Source organism: Vombatus ursinus, unplaced genomic scaffold, assembly GCF_900497805.2.
Source record: "Vombatus ursinus unplaced genomic scaffold, bare-nosed wombat genome assembly UNPS02007344.1, whole genome shotgun sequence".
Taxonomy (NCBI): domain Eukaryota; kingdom Metazoa; phylum Chordata; class Mammalia; order Diprotodontia; family Vombatidae; genus Vombatus; species Vombatus ursinus.
Window position 1 is genome coordinate 4,549,268 of NW_020947122.1, and position 19,115 is coordinate 4,568,382.

The window sequence follows — 19,115 nt, forward strand, 5'->3', positions numbered from 1 at the left end:
CAGCAGAATAAAAGATTTATTTGGTGATTTCTTTTTTTGTGTGTGTGAGGCAATCGGGGTTAAGTGACTTGCCCAAGGTCACACAGCTAGTACGTGTCAAGTGTTTGGTCGAGGCCGCATTTGAACTCAGCTCCTCCTGACTTCAGCGCCGGTGCTCTATCTACCAGGGCCGGTGCTCTATCTACTGCGCCACCTAGCTGCCCTGGTGATTTCTTTTAGTAAAGATCTACAGAAATGTAACTGGAATTTGTTAATTGTACAAACAGAATCAAAGCTGTAACAACAATGTAACTTACCTCATCTGATTCAAAATCAACTCCTTTAGCTGTCTGGCTCTGGGAACTTTTTCTGCTGGATGTAATGCTTGAGAACCTTAAACATTAGAAGAGATGGAATTCATCAAGAGAATTCCTTGAAGAATTTTCCAAACAGTGTAGTAATTATATTATATTCTTATTAACTTATATTCTATGGGGGGTGGGGAGAGGAGAAAATGAACACATATAAAATTAAGCAGAATAAATACAAATTAATGAGAAGGGGGGAACTAACAGTTAAGGGATTAAGAAAGGACTCAAGGAAGTGGTATTTGAGTTGGGCTTTAAAAGTAACTGAGGACTGGACCTAGGATAAGAAAGTCGAGTGGGAAAAAATCTTTATATCAAATTTCTCTGATAGAGGTTTGGTATTCAAGATATATAAACAATAAATAATTTTTATAAGTAATGTGTAACGCTGATAGTCATTCCCCAACAAGTCATCAAAAGGTATGAACAAACAGTTCTCAAAAGAATTGCAAAGCACTCACAACCACTTGAAAACAAGCTCCAAATCATAACAATAAATGCAAAATCAAAACAACCTGCAAAGTGGCAAGAATGACCAAAAAATGGCAACATTCAATTCTGGAGGGGTTGCTCTTGTAAGGCATACTTATAGAAGATCACATCTTTACCATCACATAACTGACTGAAAGATGTAGAGAATAAAAGAACCCACTGTGCCTATTGTCTGTTGAGTATAAAAAATATTTGATTCAGTACAGCAAAATATTGCCTTAAAGGCTCTCCTTCAACATAAGGTGACTCCTATGCACATGTCACGATTCTGCAACAGACTTAACAACAGATAAAACATTATCCAGTGGCTCTCTGAATCTTTAATATCAAGCAAAACAACAACCAGAGAGAGATATGCTCTCGAAAGGTGTATACCACTGTCATGGAGATCTGGTCACTAATCATGAAATGGCAGAAATATTTCTTTATTGTCAGTGAGGTCCTTCAGATGCTCCTGTTTGCAGATGACATTAGCCTAAATGAATTGTGCTGCACTGGAACATAGCAGAGACTCCTAAATGAGTTCCACAATCACTTAAAGGAATTTGACCTTATGATCTAAAGAAAAACCAAATGGATAAAGAATACTTGTCCAATCAACAATATGTAATTTTGTAAGCAACTTATAGAACTGGCCATAAGTATATTTCTTGAATAAACACTGCAATTAGATAAATGAGCTGGTCTCAGAATTGAACAGAAGAAAGAAAGTGAACTAGACTAACTTTTGGAAACTCTAAATTTACTTTAATAATCTCAGACTTTTCCATGAAATAAAATTCCATATTTTTAATACCAGTATTTTTCTGGTGATGCTATATGCCTATTAACCATGGGACACTACAATCTCTGAAAATGTGCAATTGCCAAAGGGAAATGGAGAGGCACATGGTAGGCATAAGCAGGTTACAACACAATATAAAAGAGAAGCATTATAAAAAATGTTCTCAAAGAAATGAAATATAAAAATAAAAAGATGAGCTGCTCACAAGGTGAAAGTGAGGTATAAACAATGGACAAATATCATATTCCACGGATGACCTTACAATGTCAGGGGAAGTTGAGGAAGACTCCCAGCATACTGGTTAGATTCACTGTAATGAGTTTAATGGAGGATATGGATATAGAGGATAAGCAGGCATGAATAGGTTGCAATCTGCATCACTGGAAGGAATATCAACATGGATGTCATCAGAGAGCCTTTAAAGTATATTGAAGTAAAAGTATTCAGTACAATTTCATTCATCTGTGATTGTTGATTAAATACCACACTTAATTAAATTAAACAAATATTAATTAAATTCATAACATGAAAGGTACTCTGCTGAGTTCTGGAAACACAAAGATGTGTGGTCAGTGGGGGCTGATCAAAGAAAGTTTCATGGAGGGGGTGACATAAGTCACATGAGCCATGAAGGAAGGAAGAATTTCAACAGGCACAAAGTGGAGAGAGTATATCACACACAAGGGATATGACTTTTGGAAATGTTATAGAGGCAGGGGAGTGCAAGACAAGATTAGGAAACAGTGTTCTACTTTGAATGGAATGTAGAGAAGAGAAAGTAATACAAAATAAAGCTGGAGAGGTAAGTTGGAGTAGAGTGGTTTAAATGACTTGGCTAAAGAAACCTAGGCAATGAGAAGCTACAGAAGATTTCTGAGTAAGGCAGCAATGCAGCCAAACCCATGTGCATTAGGAAAATTATTCTGATGTCAAGTAAAAGATGGACTGGGAAGGATACAAACCTTAAGCAAGGAGATCAGTTATGACATTATTACTATTGCCCAGGGGAAAGAAAAATAAAGACCTGAACTAGGATGACAGCAATTTAATGGAAAAGGGAAAGGGAAGATGTAGGAGATAGATGAGAGGTAGAATCAGCAGCACCTGGTATCTCCTACCACCACGCCTTTGCACAAGTGGTTCCCCATGTGTAGAAAACACTACTTCTTCATCTCTGTCTCACAGAAGCCTAGCTCTCTTCAAGGTATAGCTCAAGTGTCTACCACCGGGCCTGTATTCAATGCTTTTCCAGATCCCAGGGTTACATCTTCATGTGATGATGGGGCATTGGAGTAAGAGTTTAGTAAAGACTTAGTTCCTTTACTCAATAACCAATTGAAATGGCATTAGAATCTATTTTTACTATTTATGTTTCTATATGATATGGTTAAAATAATCTAAGTGTCAAGAGCCTCTCTATGGCAGGGAAAAAATATAGATGAAAGTTTTTAATGTGTGTGTGTGTGTGTTTAGGTTTTCAAATGTCTCTTATTCAAAAATGTCTTAGCACTTACTTTTTATCTACTTTGGAAGTAGTGGGGAAAAAGTCATCATCCATGTCAGAATCATCATCTTCGATAACCTGAAATAAGGAAAGAAACATCAAACGCTCTCTCAAAAAACTAGATTGCTTGAATAAAAACTAACTACATTACTGAATTTTAGATTTTTTTCTAAATAAAAACATATTGCTTGTGAGCAAATCCTAGAGAGGTATCATGTCAGTAGCATGACACTCATAAGAACTATCTCACTTCTGATCCTCCTCCAATGCCACTCTGCAATAAAAAAAGAAAAAGTCATCCACACTACTTCCCTCCCTGACCTAAAACAGGTCATCTACATGACCTAGGTGCAAAAATATCTAAAAATATTGGTTGGAGTGGGTATGTATAGGTGTTCACCCTATATGTTATTTTCTTGGGAGTTTGACAATTAATCAATGAGTAATCCCCAAACTAATAACTGAAAGTGAGATACAAAATTCCTTCTTGTCTGAAGTCCAGACCTGTGATATTTCATCAATGTGAGGAACTCTCAATATGGAAACTCCCTCCACCAATGCAGCTTATAGGAGTTGCCTGAGGTAGTGGGAGGTTCAGACTTACTCAGAGCCAAACAGCTAGTACAGTAAAGGCAAAATTTTAACCCACATCTTACTAACTCCAAGGCTGGTTCTCTCTTCAATTAACCTGGCAGACTCTTTAGATCCTATCTTTAGAAGGAGTAAGTGTGGCCAACTACTGCCAATAGTTAAAATTTGGTGCTAATGAGTTTCAGTTTCTATAAGGGCTTGTCAGCTTTGCTAACAGATGGCTACAGACAGCATCTTAACCCTGGCCAACAGGAGGCAGCTTGGTACAGTAGAAAAAGGAAGATTTAGAGTAAGAATCATACAATCAGAACTTAGAACAGGAAGGGTTCCATGTAGATTATCCTGTTCAACCTCTTAATTTTAGAGATTATACAAGGTCATATGGTAAGTCTAAGAGCCAAGATGAACCACTAGTTCTTCTGAGTCCCAATCTAGGATTATTCCATTATATAAACACAAGCCCTTAGTTCAAGTCCAGCTCTGCCACTTACTAGCTTGTATGACTAGGAGCAAGATGCTTAACCTCTCCAAGTTTCTATTCCTTTATCTGTAAAATATTTAACATAATTTACTTTAGAGTGCTGCTTGAGGATTTATTTTGTAAATGCAATGTATTATATAAACCTAAGCTACCATTATTACTATTTAACAAATACATGCTATTGACTATAAAAGAGACAGGCCGAAAGTATAAGTTGGGTAGTGTGGTATAAATCCATTACCATGACAGAAATGTAATTTTAAAAATCCTCTCAGTATAGAACACATTTGTACAAGGTAATCAGGGTCCCCATTATAAAAGAAAAATTCCCTTCTAACTAAACAGTCCAAGCCCCCGTAACATACCCTCATTGGTCCAGCTTGTCTATGTTGAGTTTTATACTTTATAAGGGGAAGGATCACCACATATTTACTTTGCACTAAATGCATAGAATACAAACAATATACATAAAGACTGAATACATGTTATTTAATAGTTACCAAACAGGCAACATAGAAAGCACAAGATGCCATATTTTTGTTATGGAGTCTTTGTTACTTTTTAATCTATTTGCAGAGCTGAGATTTAGTAGATCACAATGTTGAGTACATAAATTGCATAAGAAAAAAGCAACATTTCTTACCTCTGAGTAATTCTTACTTGTGGCACTACGGGTGGGTTGCTGTCGTGCAGATTTAAAGGCTAAAGCAAAAAAGATGAAACACAAAATGTATATTTTTTTCTTAAAATAACAAAACAGTTTGCATATTTTATGCTTGGTGATTTTCCAAGCCTTGTTTGCAAGTATCCATTATGACTAATTTCAAAACCACTTGTATCTGAATTTGTCTTTTAATCTGAAGAGTTGAGTCCCTAGCTGATGTTCTCAAGTAAAATTAATACACAGTTTATTCAGATATAATAGTAGCAGTTTTTATGAATTGCTCTATCCTGTAATTGTAACACACTTAAAACTGAACCTGAACATTCAATAAAGGTGTAACTAGAAAAATCATGAAATATCCAGCTAGAGAAACCTAAAAACAGGTTTGGTACAGGCATTTCTATTCATCCTCTTGGCTCAACAGAAGGTAGCATAGATGTTGCCAGCCTCTATATTTCTGTCTTCATCAAACTAACACTGATTTTTCTGGAAAATAATGAAAAATATGGCCCAACAGAAAAATGTCTTCTTTTGATATATATTATGATTTAGAATGCTCCAGTGGCTCCCCATCACCTCAATGATAAAATATAAACTCCTCTGGCTTTTAAGGCCTTCATCACCTGGCTCCCACCTAGCCTCATTATTCCACTTCCAAATCACTAATAACAAATTAAACAACTCTGAGATTTCAATCCATATCAATCAAATTGGAAAAGATGATAAAGACAAAATTAACCAGTACTAGACAGGCTATGAGAAAACAGGCACACTGATAAAATTTTGTTTTGCTTTAGAATAAAATTGTATTGGTTCCTTTCATTTTGATACCATGGTTATACCTTGCCACTGCCCCAAAATGAATCCTGCCTTGTAATAGAAAAATGCACTAAAACACTACCGGTAAAATTGTGGATTGGTCCAATTGTCCCAGAAAACAATGTGAAATTATGCAAAAGAATTTAATAAACTGTTCTTACTTTTTGACCATATGATGACCTCACTTTGGAAATTAATGATAGAAAAAAGATCTTATATATACAAAGCCATACTTTGCAGTATCAAAAAAATGGAAGTAAAGCAAATGCCCACTGACTAAAGCATGGCTGAACAAACTGTGACACAGAAATGTAATAGAATATTACTGCACTGCAAAAAATAATAAATATGAGGAATTTGGAAAAACACATGAGAAAATTTAGCAGCACCAAGAGAACAAGATACATAATAACTACAATAATGCAAATGAAAACAACAATATAAGCCAGCAGAATTCAAATTAAATGCAATGACCAATCCTGGTACCAGCGGACACAAAACAAAACACATTTTCCTCTTTTTGGTAGATAGGTGGTAATTAGTGATATTGAATGTTCAACATTACTATGTCAGTGGTTTTACCCTCTCTCTTATCTACGAAAAAGTTAAGAAGTTTTGGAGAATATACTGGGGAATGATTATTTTTTTAAAAAGTTTTTAGCACATATCAAATTACATTGCCAGTATCTCTATCTTTGTCTCTTCTCAAAAGACTTGCTAATCTCTTTAAATAATGGTCTAAACAAAAGATCAAATTTATTCATGATATACTTTGAAAGTTTAAGGATAAAGGCTAGTTTAAAATTCTGAAACTAGAAAAATATAAAATTTTCCCTAAGGAAAGTGAGTGTTAGAGAATATTTTTTTTACATCTTTCTACCTACTGTGTTATTTCACTAACTCAAATGTATAGTAGTAAAGTGGAAAGAGTCCTGGATTTAGAGTCCAGAAACCTGGGTTTAAACCTGACTGTCCTTGTAACTTTGAACAGTGAGCTGTGGATAGGAACTGAGTGAACTAGCCCAACTGTTCTGGAAAACAATTTGAAATTATGCAAGAAAAGTCTTTTCATACACGGTAATCCCACTACTGGGGGCCAGCTAGGTGGCACATTGGCTAAAGTGCCTGTCTTAGAGTCAGAAAGACTTGAATTCAAATTCAGCCTCAGACACTAGCTGTGTGACCTTGGGCAAGTCACTTAATCCTGTTTGCCTCAATTTCCTCATCTGTAAAATGAGCTGGAGAAGGAAATGGCAAACCACTCCAGTATCTTTGCCAAGAAAACCTCAAATGGGGTCATGAAGAGTCAGCCATGGGGGCAGAGCCAAGATGGTGGAGTAAAAGCAGTGACTTGCTTGAGCTCTCCCCCAAACCCCTACAAATACCTACAAAAAATGGCTCTAAACAAATTCTAGAGCAGCAAAACCCACAAAAAGACAGAGGGAAATAAATTTCCAGCGCAAAACAATCTGGATGATTGATAGGAAAGGTCTGTTGTGCCAGATGTGAGAGAAGTGCAGTTCAGCATGGGCCTCACAGGCAAAGAGCAGGCCTCAGTGAACCTGGAGCAGACCTCAGGGTACTGAATCATGGGAAGCTATAGCACTTTCCAGACTTCTCAACCCACAAATGCCAAAGACAACTTAGAAGGTCAGTAGGAAAGGTCTCTTGGAGCTAGATGAGAGAGGAGAGAGGTCTGGCTCCAGACCTGGCACAGCCCCAGGGCTGCAGCTGCTTCTGGAGCTGTCAGCCCACAGATGGTGTGGGGATCAAGCAGCTGATCAGAGGGGGACAGCAGAGATCTCTTTGCTGGCCCTGCTTAGATCTGGGTCCAGTCCTGGGTGGCAGTCCCTGGGGTGAAGAGGAATGTTGGCATGGCAGAGCTTGTGGCAACAGTGGAGAGAGAATACTCCTCACAGTTCCAAAGCAGAAAAGAGTGCTTGTGGTCACTCATAGACCAGAGCACAGTCCAGGAAAGGAGTAAACACCTTGTTGTTGATCACACCACCTTGGAAGAACTGAAAATTTACACGTCCCTAGAAGTATCACTGAAAACAGCTGCACAAAACCCCTGAAGTTTGGGACAGCACACCCTCCACACTAGAAGCAGACCCCTACCTTAACAAAGAGTTTAAAGTCAAGTAATTGGCTGGAAACATGAGCAAACAGCATAAAAAAAACTCAGATTATAGAATCTTACTTTGGTGACAAAAAAGATCAAAACATACAACCAGAAGAAGACAACAAAGTTAAAGCTCCTACATTCAAAGCCTCCAAAAAAATATGGATCAGTCTCAGGCCATGGAAGAGCTCAAAAAGGATTTTGAAAAGCAAGTAAAAGAAGTGGAGGAAAAATTGGGAAGAGAAATTAAAATGATGCAAGAAAATCACGAAAAACGAGTCAACAGCTTGTTAAAGTAGGCCCAAAAAAATACTGAAGAAAATAACATCTTAAAAAATTGACTAACCCAAATGGCAAAAGAGGTCCAAAAAGCCAACAGGGAGAAGAATGCCTTAAAAAGCAAAATTAGCCAAATGGAAAAGGAGATCCAAAAGCTCACTAAGGAAAATAATTCCATAACAATTAAAATGGAGCAAATGGAAGCTAATGACTCTATGAGAAATTATAAAATTATAAAACAAAACCAAAAGAATGAAAAAATAGAAGAAAACATGAAAAATCTCATTGGAAAAAAATAACTGACCTGGAAAATAGATCCAGGAGAAATAATTTAAAAATTATTGAAGTACCTGAAAGCCATGATCAAAAAAAGAGCCTAGACATCATCTTTCAAGAAATTATCAAGGAAAACTGCCCTGACATTCTAGAACCAGAGGTTAAAACAGAAATTGGAAGAATCCACTGATCACCTCCTGAGATCCCAAAAGGAAAACTCCTAGGAATATTATATCCAAATTCCAGACTTCCCAGGTCAAGGAGAAAATTTTGCAAGCAGTCAGAAAGAAACAATTCAAGTATTGTGGAAACACAATCAGGATAACACAAGATTTAGCAGCTTCTATATTAGGGGATTGGAGGGCTTGGAATATGATATTCCAGAAGTCAAAGGAGCTAGGATTAAAACCAAGAATCACCTACCCAGCAAAACTGAATATAATCCTTCAGGAGAAAAATGGATATTCAATGAAATAGAGGACTTTCAAGAATTCTTGATGAAAAGACCAAAGCTAAACAGAAAATTTGACTTCCAAATACAAAACTCAAGAGAAGTAAGAAAAGGTAAACAGGGCAGAGAAATCATAAGGGACTTATTAAAGTTGAACTGTTTACATTCCTACATGGAAAAAAAAAATCAGATACAACTGAAATAACTCAACAATCCCAATAGTGAGCTATCAACAAGACTATCAAAAAGGTCAGAGACAAAAATGTCCTATATTTGTCAAAATATTCTAAGTTACATTTTTTGTTGTTGTAACAAAACAAGATGAGTGGCCCATCAATTGGGAAATGGCTTAACAAATTGCGGTATAGGAATGTAATGAATTATTGTATCATAAGAAGCAATAAATACAAGGAATTCAGAGAAACATGGGAAAACTTCAGGCAATGCAAAGTAAGCATAACTAGGCAAATAATATACTCAATTACTAGAATAATACAAATAAAAACAATACTAAAAGGCAGCCAAAAACTCTTGATTAATTGTAATGACTAATTTCCTATCCCTAAGAACTGAAGCTATGCCATACCTGCTTACTCTCAGTAAAGAGGAATGAAGGACAGGGAATATACCATCAGACTTGAGTATGTTGTACAAGAGATAATTTTTCAGGTATAGGTTGTAGTAGATGGTCAGAAAAGCACTTTCCAAATCTTAAATTCTATGAAAGTAGTGTCTTAATCCATATATACATACACACACACACACACACACACACACACACTTGTACAAACACTTTTTATGGTGGCAACCAACAGGAATATTAGGGGATGCCCATCAATTGGGGAATCTGTTAACAAACTATGTTATATGATTAAAACGGAATATTACTAGGCTGTAAGAAATGACAAAATGCACAGTTTCAGAGAAATATGGGAAGACGTGGAGGCATTGAGGAAGCGTGAAGTGAGCAGAACCAGGAAAACAACTTACACTAAAACAACAACAAAGTAAAAATGAACAACTTTGAAAGACTTAGGAACTCTGATCAATGCAATGACCAATCATGACTACAGAGCAGTGATGATGATGAAAAATGCTATAGGTAATAGACTAAATATGCAATATATTTTTGGACATGGTCAATGTAAGGTTTTTGGTTTGACTACTGAATATTTGTTACAAAAGTTTTTTGTTTTTGGTTTTTTTTTTTCCCTCAGTGGGAGAGAGGCATATGGGAGCATGAAAAAATAAATTCTTGTTAATTGAAAAAAAAATGTAATTTAAAAAAAAGAGCTGCCTTAAAATCATTTTCTAACAGTTTCATATAAGTATGATGTGCTCCTAAACCTAAATCAAAAGCCAATCTTCTACTTCTTTTGACAAAGGCAAAAAAGCAAAGGCAGCAAAAGAGAGGCAGAGAAGAAAGAACAAAGTAGTTTGAAAAAAAGAAAGGAAAATGGTAAAAGTATGATTCTGCATCACTAACACAATGGACTACTTCCATGAAAATGCAAGACAATTTGTTCCTGAGTTTTCTCTGTCCTTTCCACAGTATTCTATAAGGACACTTCTTTTTGCTTGCTAATTCACTATCCTCTTCAAGGCAGCTTCAACAGAAAGACAGCAATTTATTAACAATTTCTTTATTTGACCCATATCACTTATTTCCTCACTTAGAACACAAATTTCAGAAGATCTGCTTTCAAAGTAGGTTTATCCTTTGCTTAAGGCAAGAGTGCACTTAGTGTACCACAACTATAATTACAAAAAGATTTAAAATTCACTAAACTTCATTCTGAAATGAACTCTTATCTAATTAAAACTCATTTTTCAAAGAGCCATCATCCAATTTCAGAGGGAATAAGTTAAATTATCAATACCACTAAATTTAATCATATAGATAAAAAGGAAAAGACAAAAGCATACTGGTGGGGCAGCTATGTGGCGCAGTGGGGGGCAGCTAGGTGGCACAGTGAATAGAGCACCGGCCCTGAAGTCAGGAGGACCTGAGTTCAAATCCAGCCTCAGACCAAACGCTTGACATGTACTAGCGGTGTGACCTTGGGCAAGTCACTTAAGCCCGATTGCCTCACCAAAAAAAAAAAAAAAGCATACTGGTATTTCTAATTTAAACTACAAATTAATGAAACATTAATTTTCATAATTACTGCAAACACTCAATAAACCTAAAGCTCAACGAAGATCAAATTCCATATTAAGTTGCTTTAGCTACATAGCCTCTTCCCAAAACAGTGTCATCTCTCTTTTTAATGACTAGCTGTGCCAATTTGTGATACTTTTTGTGACACTGTAATTAGTCTCTTGGCTCTGTATATTATCTATGATAAATACAACCTTTGTTTACATTATAACTTGGTGACATGGTAGTATTCACTGAGGAGTTTCTCTGAAAATCTCATTGGCATACTAGCCAGATTCTGAAATGATTCAACAACAGAATGTGAGCAATACTGTTAATATCTTAAAAGGAACAAAACATACGTCCCTTCTCCTCTTTCCAGGCATAAAGGGGAAATTGCAAACATAAAAATCAGAGATCATGTAGGGTTATGTTCATTTTAAGAATTAGAAAACTGATGCCCAGATAAGTTAAATGATTTGACCAAAGTCACACAAATGAGTTAGTGGCAGAATTGGGATTAGAATCTAGGTCACCTAATTCCTAATGTAATTCTCCATGGATGAGTTTCCAAATCCAGAAAACATCAAGCATTACCTGTAATGTTAAATGCAAATATATTTTCACTTGGTGTTAAAAATGCCAACCTACCTTACTGATTTACATTTTAATTAGGCTGGTCAAATTAATTCCATTAAATGAATTTCATGTTGCATAGAATCTTTGATAACAATGTTATCACTATACTATTTATTCAGTGACAGCAAATCACAATCACAGAACTTCAAAAGTGGAAGGAACTTCAGTGACCATCTAGTCCACATATAAAAAAAGATCCTCACTACAACACAAGAAACAAATGGTCATCCAGACTCTCCTTGAAGACCTCTGATGAGAGGGAACCCACTACCTCCTGGGGTAGCTCATTCTATTTTTGGATAGTTCTAATTGTTAGGATGCTTTTTTCCTGATACCAAATCTTAAAGTAGAGTTGATATCAAGAAAAACTTCATTGTCATATACAAAGTATGAGAGGGAAATCAAAATATGAGACATGATTCCTGACTTCAAGGAGTTCACAATCTACTTGGGAAGACAAGGCATATAACACAGGCACTTTCAGTAATGGTTGTGAATTATAATGAGCCATTAACACTAACTGGTCCAGTCCCTTCTATACCCCTAAAATTTTTTACTACACCAATTAGCTGCCAGTCCTCATGCAAGTCATTTAATTTCATTGAAATTCAGTTTCCTCATCTGTGAAATGGGGCAAACAACACCATTACAATCAACTGGCTTGGACCTTACTGAATAAGGGCAATAACCTGAACACATCTGTCTATATGCTTATTTGATGCCCTGTATGTTAAGGTCAGGCTCTGTGAGTTGTATGACTGTACGATACTTAAAATTAGATATATAAAAAAACAACTGAGAATATAAAGAAAATAACTATAGCAGAGATAGACAACTCACAGCACCCATGCCTACCCATATATTTATTACAGGATTATAGAATTTAGAGCTTAAAGGCAGGTTAGAGATCATTTAGTCCAATTCCTTCCTTTTATAGTTGAGGAACATGAGCCCAGGGAGTGGAAGTAGATTGCTCAGGTAAAGAATTAGCAGAGTACAGATTCAAATGCAGGTCCCTTGCCTCCAGATACTAACCCTGCCTTTGTGTACCTCCATTCACTATATACTCCCCAGTCTCCTGTTTTATTTTTCCCTTCTTTTCTTATTTTTCCTTGAAAAGACAATTCTGAGGCTTGCCAGTGACATGGAATGCTTTCTCAAATGACTGCTCAACTATAACCATTCTCTCTACAGTCACCAACGACCTGTTGATTGCCAATCCTCATCCTCCTTGATCTCTGTGGCATCTAACAATGCTGACCACATACTCCTGGATATTTTCTTCTCTCTAGTTCTTGTAATACTAAATCTCTCTTGGTTCTCTTCCTCCTTGTCTGCCACTCCTGTCTCCTGATCTGGATTATCATCCTTCTCATAGTCCCTAACTTAGGTATATACCCAGGTTCTATCATGGCCCTTATTTTTGCTCTCTATGCCCATTTGGTGACCTCCTTAATTTCCATGGATTTAATTATTGTTTCTATGCACATGCTTCTGAAACTTGAAGCAGCAGCAGCTAGGTGGCATAGTAGATAAAGTTCTGGACCTGAAGTCAGGAAGCCCTGAGCTCAGATTCAGCTTCCGACACTTACTAGTTGCGTGACCCTAGGCAAGACACTTAACCTCTGTTTGCCCCAGTTTCCTCAACTATAAAATGGGGATAAGAGCCTCTACCTTGTAAGGTTGTTGTGAGGATCAAATAAGAATATCTGTAAAAGCACTTTGCACAGTACCTACCTGGCAAATAGCAACTGCTATGTGAATGATTATTCCCCTTAAGATGGAGCTTGTTCAGCCTCTCTCTTAAGTTCTACCTCATATGGTTACTGGACTGCTTACTGGCCATTTTAAATTAGATGTCCCACAGACATGTCAAACTGAAAATGTCTAAAACAAAATTCATTATTTTTTCCCAAAACCCTACCACTTTTCCAAACTTTCCTATTTCTGTCAAGAGTACCACCATCCTTCCAATCGCCCAGGTTCACAACCTTAGTGCCATCCTTAACTTCTCACTCTTACTCACCTCACATATCCAAGCAGTTACTACATTTTGTCAGTTCTACCTCCATAACACCTTTCACGTCTTTTCCCTTCTTTCCATCCACACAGTCACTACTCAGGTTGAGGCTCTCATTACTTCTTGTCTGGACTATGGCAATAATCTCCTTATTGGCCTTCCTATCTCAGGTCTCTCTCCATTGAAATCTATCCACTACAAAGCTGCCAAAGTGACTTACCTTAAAAGATGGTGGAGTAAGAAGTAAGTCACTCTCTCCCTCCCTTATCGTATCTGTGATTAAATATAAGTTCCTCTATTTAGCATTTAAAGTTCTTTGCAACCTGGTCAATCAATCAATCAATCAATCAATCAATCAATAATCATTTATTAAGCACCTTACATGTCAGACACTGTGCCAAATGTTAGGAATACAAATACAATAAATGAAGCAATGCCTACCTGAAGGAGTCATCCTATCTTTCCAGATTTATTGCACACTACTCTCCTCCACAAACTCTAAAATCTAGAACTAGCCAACTTTCTTATCCTCACAGAATACTCTATTTTCCATCTCCATGACTTTATACTGGCTATACCCCATGCCTAGAATACCTCTTCACCTCCATGTCTTAAAATATCTAGTTTCTTTTTATATTTCAAAAACAAAGGGAGAAAAATAACTAAAGAAACATTCACTGTTCATGGGTGGGCTATGACAATATAATAAAAATAATATTACTTAAATTAATTTACATATTTCATGCTATATCAATTGAATTACCTAGAAGAACTAGGTAATTTTAGGACTAGACAAAAAATAAAATTCTTTTAGAAGAAGAAAGGGTCTAGAATTTCAAGGAAAATAATGAAAAAAAAAAAGTATGAACACATGGGCCATAGCATTAACAGACTTATAACCATATTACAAAAGCAATAGTTACCAAAACTGTTTGGTACTGATTAAAAAACTGAAAAATGAATCAGTGGAGTTTAAATTACCAAGTTTCATTATCCAAGAAATAAGTGGTCAAAGAATATGAAAAAAGTTCTCCAACAAACTACAGATTACAGATGATCACATAAAAAATATGTTCTAAAACACTAATACTAAGAAAAATTAAAATTAAACTACATTTAAGTTTCACCTCCTACCAAGTAAATTTGCAAAGATTACAAAAAATAAGAGTAGTCAATGTTAGAATGAATACAAGAACATTAATACACTTCTAGCAGACCTGAGAATTCATCCAACTGCTCTGTTTGTCAATTTGGAATGATTCAACCCAGTGATCTGACTGGGCATATGCTCCAAAGAAGTCAAAGACAGAAAAAACAGTCTAATACACATCAAAATACTCATATTCTTTGTGGTAGCAAAGAACTAGGAAGAAAATAGATACCCACTGAGTGAGGAATAACTAAAAAAAAAAATTATGGCATATGAAAGTAATGAAATAAATAAGAAATGTCAAATATGAGGGATTCACAGAAACATCCAAAGATGTGGGTGAAATGGTATGAAGTAACATAATCAGAATGAAGAGAAAAATATACATAGTAACTATAATATTGAAAATGAAAAGGTCAAATTGAATAATAAAAACAAATAAAGGTTCCATAGAACAGAAATCATACATTTCTCACCTCACAAGAGAGGGAAAGGATTATAGGACAAAATATTGTAAACATATATACTGTTAGATATTATCACTATAACAGTTATTTTTGCTAAATAACAAGGAATAGTTCAATTGTGGTGAAATGACTGTGATAGACAAAATAAAACATACTTTTAAGTAATATATTTTAAAAATAAAAACATATCTTCTTAACACCAATATTTGTCCAGTGACATTAAATGCCAATGAGTCATACAATACTACAGTTTATGAAACACTGAGAAAGAGGCACATGGTTGGTACAAGCAGGCTGCAACATAAGTAGAAATGTAGAATTATGCAGAGGAAAAGGTATGAAGAATATCATCAAAAAACAATAAAATTGGAGGGAAAAGAGAACACAAATCACATAATAAGAGCAAAAAACAACCATAGAGAGTCCTCATGTTCCAATATTTTAACATTGACTAAAAACCTATGAAAGGCTATGAACATATGTTTTGTTTTTTTCCAATAAGGATCTCCAGTTTGTCTCCCCTTGATCACCAGCTAATTAACAGAAAAACATTTACATTTTATACATACCATCAATGATAGACATGTTTTTTGTTGGTGAAGATAAAAAGGCTTTAGAACCCCGGCTTCTAACAGACGTCTCCTGAGTGCTTCCTGTAAGAAAAAGCACAGTTAATATTCAGTACTCCACGCTTCTTAGGTTGTCTAGTTGTGAAATAGTAAAATAAGGTTCAGACAAAAGTACAGAGAAGAGAAAGGAAATGTCACTTGTACAGAAAAGCACAAAGGCCATATTATGTAGTATGGGAAGCTGTTGCTATTATTGAGGCATTTCAGTTGTGTCTGACTCTTCATGACCCCATGTGGGGTTTTCTTGGCAAAGATTTTAGAGCAGTTTGCCATTTCCTTCTCCAGCTCATTTTACAGATGAGGAAACTGAGGCAAACAGGGTTAAGTGACTTGCCCAGGGTCACACAGCTAGTAAGTGTCTAAGGCCAGATTTGAACTCAGGTCCTCCTGACTTTAGGCCTGGCACTCGATCCACCGTGCCATACAGCTGCCCCACTGCTTCCAAACTGCCCCATTATTGCTGAGGGCATCACTATCCTGCTAGTCTCTCAGGCCCACAATCTCAGTGTCATCCACCACTCCTTACTCTCAGTCACCCCGACTATCCCATCCATTGCCAGATGTTGTTGTTCATACCTTTACAATGTCTTTCAAATGCATCCCCTTCTTTCCACTCACACAGCCTAGTTCAGGCTTTTATTACCTTTCATCATCTCCCCCATACGCAATCTTTTGCTAAGTCCTGTTGATTTTACTTTTAAAACATCCTTTGCATTTTCTCACTTCTCTCCTCTGACACTGCCACAACCTTGGTGCAAGCCCTTATCACCTCATGTTGCACAACTGCAGTAACCTGCTATTTGGTCTCCCTCCTTCAAATCTCTCCCCACTCCATTCCATCTTTCAGGTAACTGTCAAATTAACCTGCCCAAAGTACAAATCTGATCATGTCAAGCCCCAGAGATTAGGACTGGATAAGTAGTCAATAAACTCCAATGACTCCCTTTTACCTGCAAGATCAAATATAAAATCCTGTTTGGCATTCAAAGTCTTTTACAACTTGACCCCCTCATACATTTCCAGTTTTCCTACCTCTTACTACTATACTTTGTGATCCAGTGACACTGGCCTCCTTGCTTTTTGTCACAGAAGACATGCCATCTTCAAATTGCACATTTTTGCTGGCTGTTCCTCAAGTTCTCTCCCCTGTTCATCTTCACCTCCCGGCTTTTCTATCTTCTTTCAAGTCCCAACTAAAATCCCATCTTCTATGAAAAGCCCTTTCTGATGTCCCTTAATGCTAATGTCTTCCTTCTACTGATTATCTCCAATTTGTTCTGTATATATTTTATTTATACATAGTGGTTTGCATGTAATCTATCCTATTAGACTGTGGGCTCCTTAAGGGCAGGGACTGTCTCTTGCTTTTCTTTGTATCCCCATTGCTTAGTACCATGCCTTGCATATAGGTGCTTAATAAATCCTAACTGACCAACTGCCTCAAGACAGTGAGTTCCACCTCACTGAAAGTTGAACAAAGATTGTATAACCATTTCTTAGGTGAGTATGGACTTTTTTTTTTCAGGCATGGGCTGAACTTAATGGCTTCTGAGGTCCCTTTCAATGCTGAGGTTCTATGAATAGAAGAAATGCTAAGTTTTTTGGTTTGAGGTGTTTTTTTTTCCCTCTCAATAGTAAGGAGATATGGAAATCAGGAAATAAAATTTTATTTGATTATACTTTGTACATATGTTTCACTCTCAGAGTAAAAAGAAAAAAATCTATGGTAGTCTAATTATCTTGAGTTCTCCTTTTCCATGCTAAAGCCCATCATATTTTCTTTCACAATTCATATTAGCTTCATTATTATCAAATATATAGTGTATTTAATAACAGAGGGTTGGATTCAGTGAGCTAAACAATGGCGTCATTTTTTTGTTTTAAAAAATTGAAAAAAAAAAGAAAAAAAAAAAGAAAAAAAAATTGAAAGGTATCTCTCCCAAAACTGTTTTCATACATAATTAATAAGTGTAGGTTTTCATGAGTTATTTTCTCCTCTCCAACTCTTGCCCTTGTAATAGGGGACCTTGATATTCTCTTGGATCCTCTTAAACTCTCTAATCACTCAATTTCTCAGTCTCCTTAAATCTATGACCTATTCCCGCATTCCACCTCACTTATACATAGGAATGGTAACAAATTAGAATTTCACCATTACCCACAAGTGTTCTACTTCCCTATCTGACTATAACCTCCAATTATTTCACTACTTCCTGTGTTCCATCACTTCTACCCCTATTCTTTGCCTTTACTGAGACCTCAATTCCCCCATCCCTCAGTACTTTCTGAGGCCATTTGTCTGTTCTGACTTCATTTTCCTCCTTCTCTAATTTCAATGTAATAGTTTGCTATTTCAACTCACTTTGTTCTCTGCTCTCAAACCACTTATTCCTTTTTTCTATTATCATTCCTCTCTTGCCAAACCTCAGTCTTGGAAGACTCCTCCTTAGCTCCTGCTGAACACAGCTGGAAGAAGTTACACAACCATGAAGAATGGGCACATTATCTAACTTCAACTGGCCCTCCATGTAGCAAAACAGTCCTTTTATTTCCCTTAATTGATAATCTAACTGACTCCTGACAGAAGCAAAATCAAAACCTTTTCTTCCCTCCTCAAGTCTGTCACACTTCTTCTTACCTTCCCTCTCTCAATTGAGGATTTGCCTCTTCACACTGAGAAAACTGAGGCAAGCCAACATGGGCTCTCTCTTCCCCCATTCTTTTCATTTCAATACCACTGGACATTAGCTCCTGTTCTTTCCCTCATTCAAATCAAATTATCAAATGAGATAATACTTGTAAAAAAAATAAAACATAATAAAAATGCTTAGCACAGTTCCTGGCACATAGTAAGTGCTATTTAAATGCTTATTCCACCCCCTTCTTTTCCTTCCCTTTTCTCAGAAAATAAGGTGGCTTTTCTCCTAGCCAAAGCCAACCACTCTATTTGTACACTTCATTCCATTCCAGCTCCTTTAAACAAGCCCAAGCCTCTACCATTTGTAAAAACCTTTACTATTATCCCCTCAAGCTACTGACCCATATCTTCTAGCTTTCTCAGCCAAACACCTTGAAAAAACTGCCTATACTTGTCTCTACTTCCTAATTATGATAGTAATAGCTAGTTTTATAAAGTGCTTTAAGATTTTCAAAGTGCTTTAACAATATGTTTTCTGATCCTCACAACAACCCTTTGGGGAAGATGTTATTATTATCCCTGTTTTATAAATGAGGAAACTGAGGATGAGAGAGTAAATGAC

The 19,115-nt window shown here is 36.3% G+C and overlaps 1 protein-coding gene across 1 annotated transcript in view; it reads right to left on the minus strand.

Moving 5' to 3' along the window:
- MRE11 (MRE11 homolog, double strand break repair nuclease) overlaps window positions 1-19,115 on the minus strand; it is a 68,922-nt gene that overhangs the window by 4,626 nt on the left and 45,181 nt on the right. The window contains exons 16-19 of the mRNA XM_027849410.1: window positions 15,796-15,879; window positions 4,843-4,901; window positions 3,138-3,205; window positions 297-372 (exon numbers count right to left, since the gene is read on the minus strand). Of these exons, the coding sequence (XP_027705211.1) occupies window positions 297-372; window positions 3,138-3,205; window positions 4,843-4,901; window positions 15,796-15,879 (287 nt within the window). The remainder of the gene's footprint in view (window positions 1-296; window positions 373-3,137; window positions 3,206-4,842; window positions 4,902-15,795; window positions 15,880-19,115) is intronic.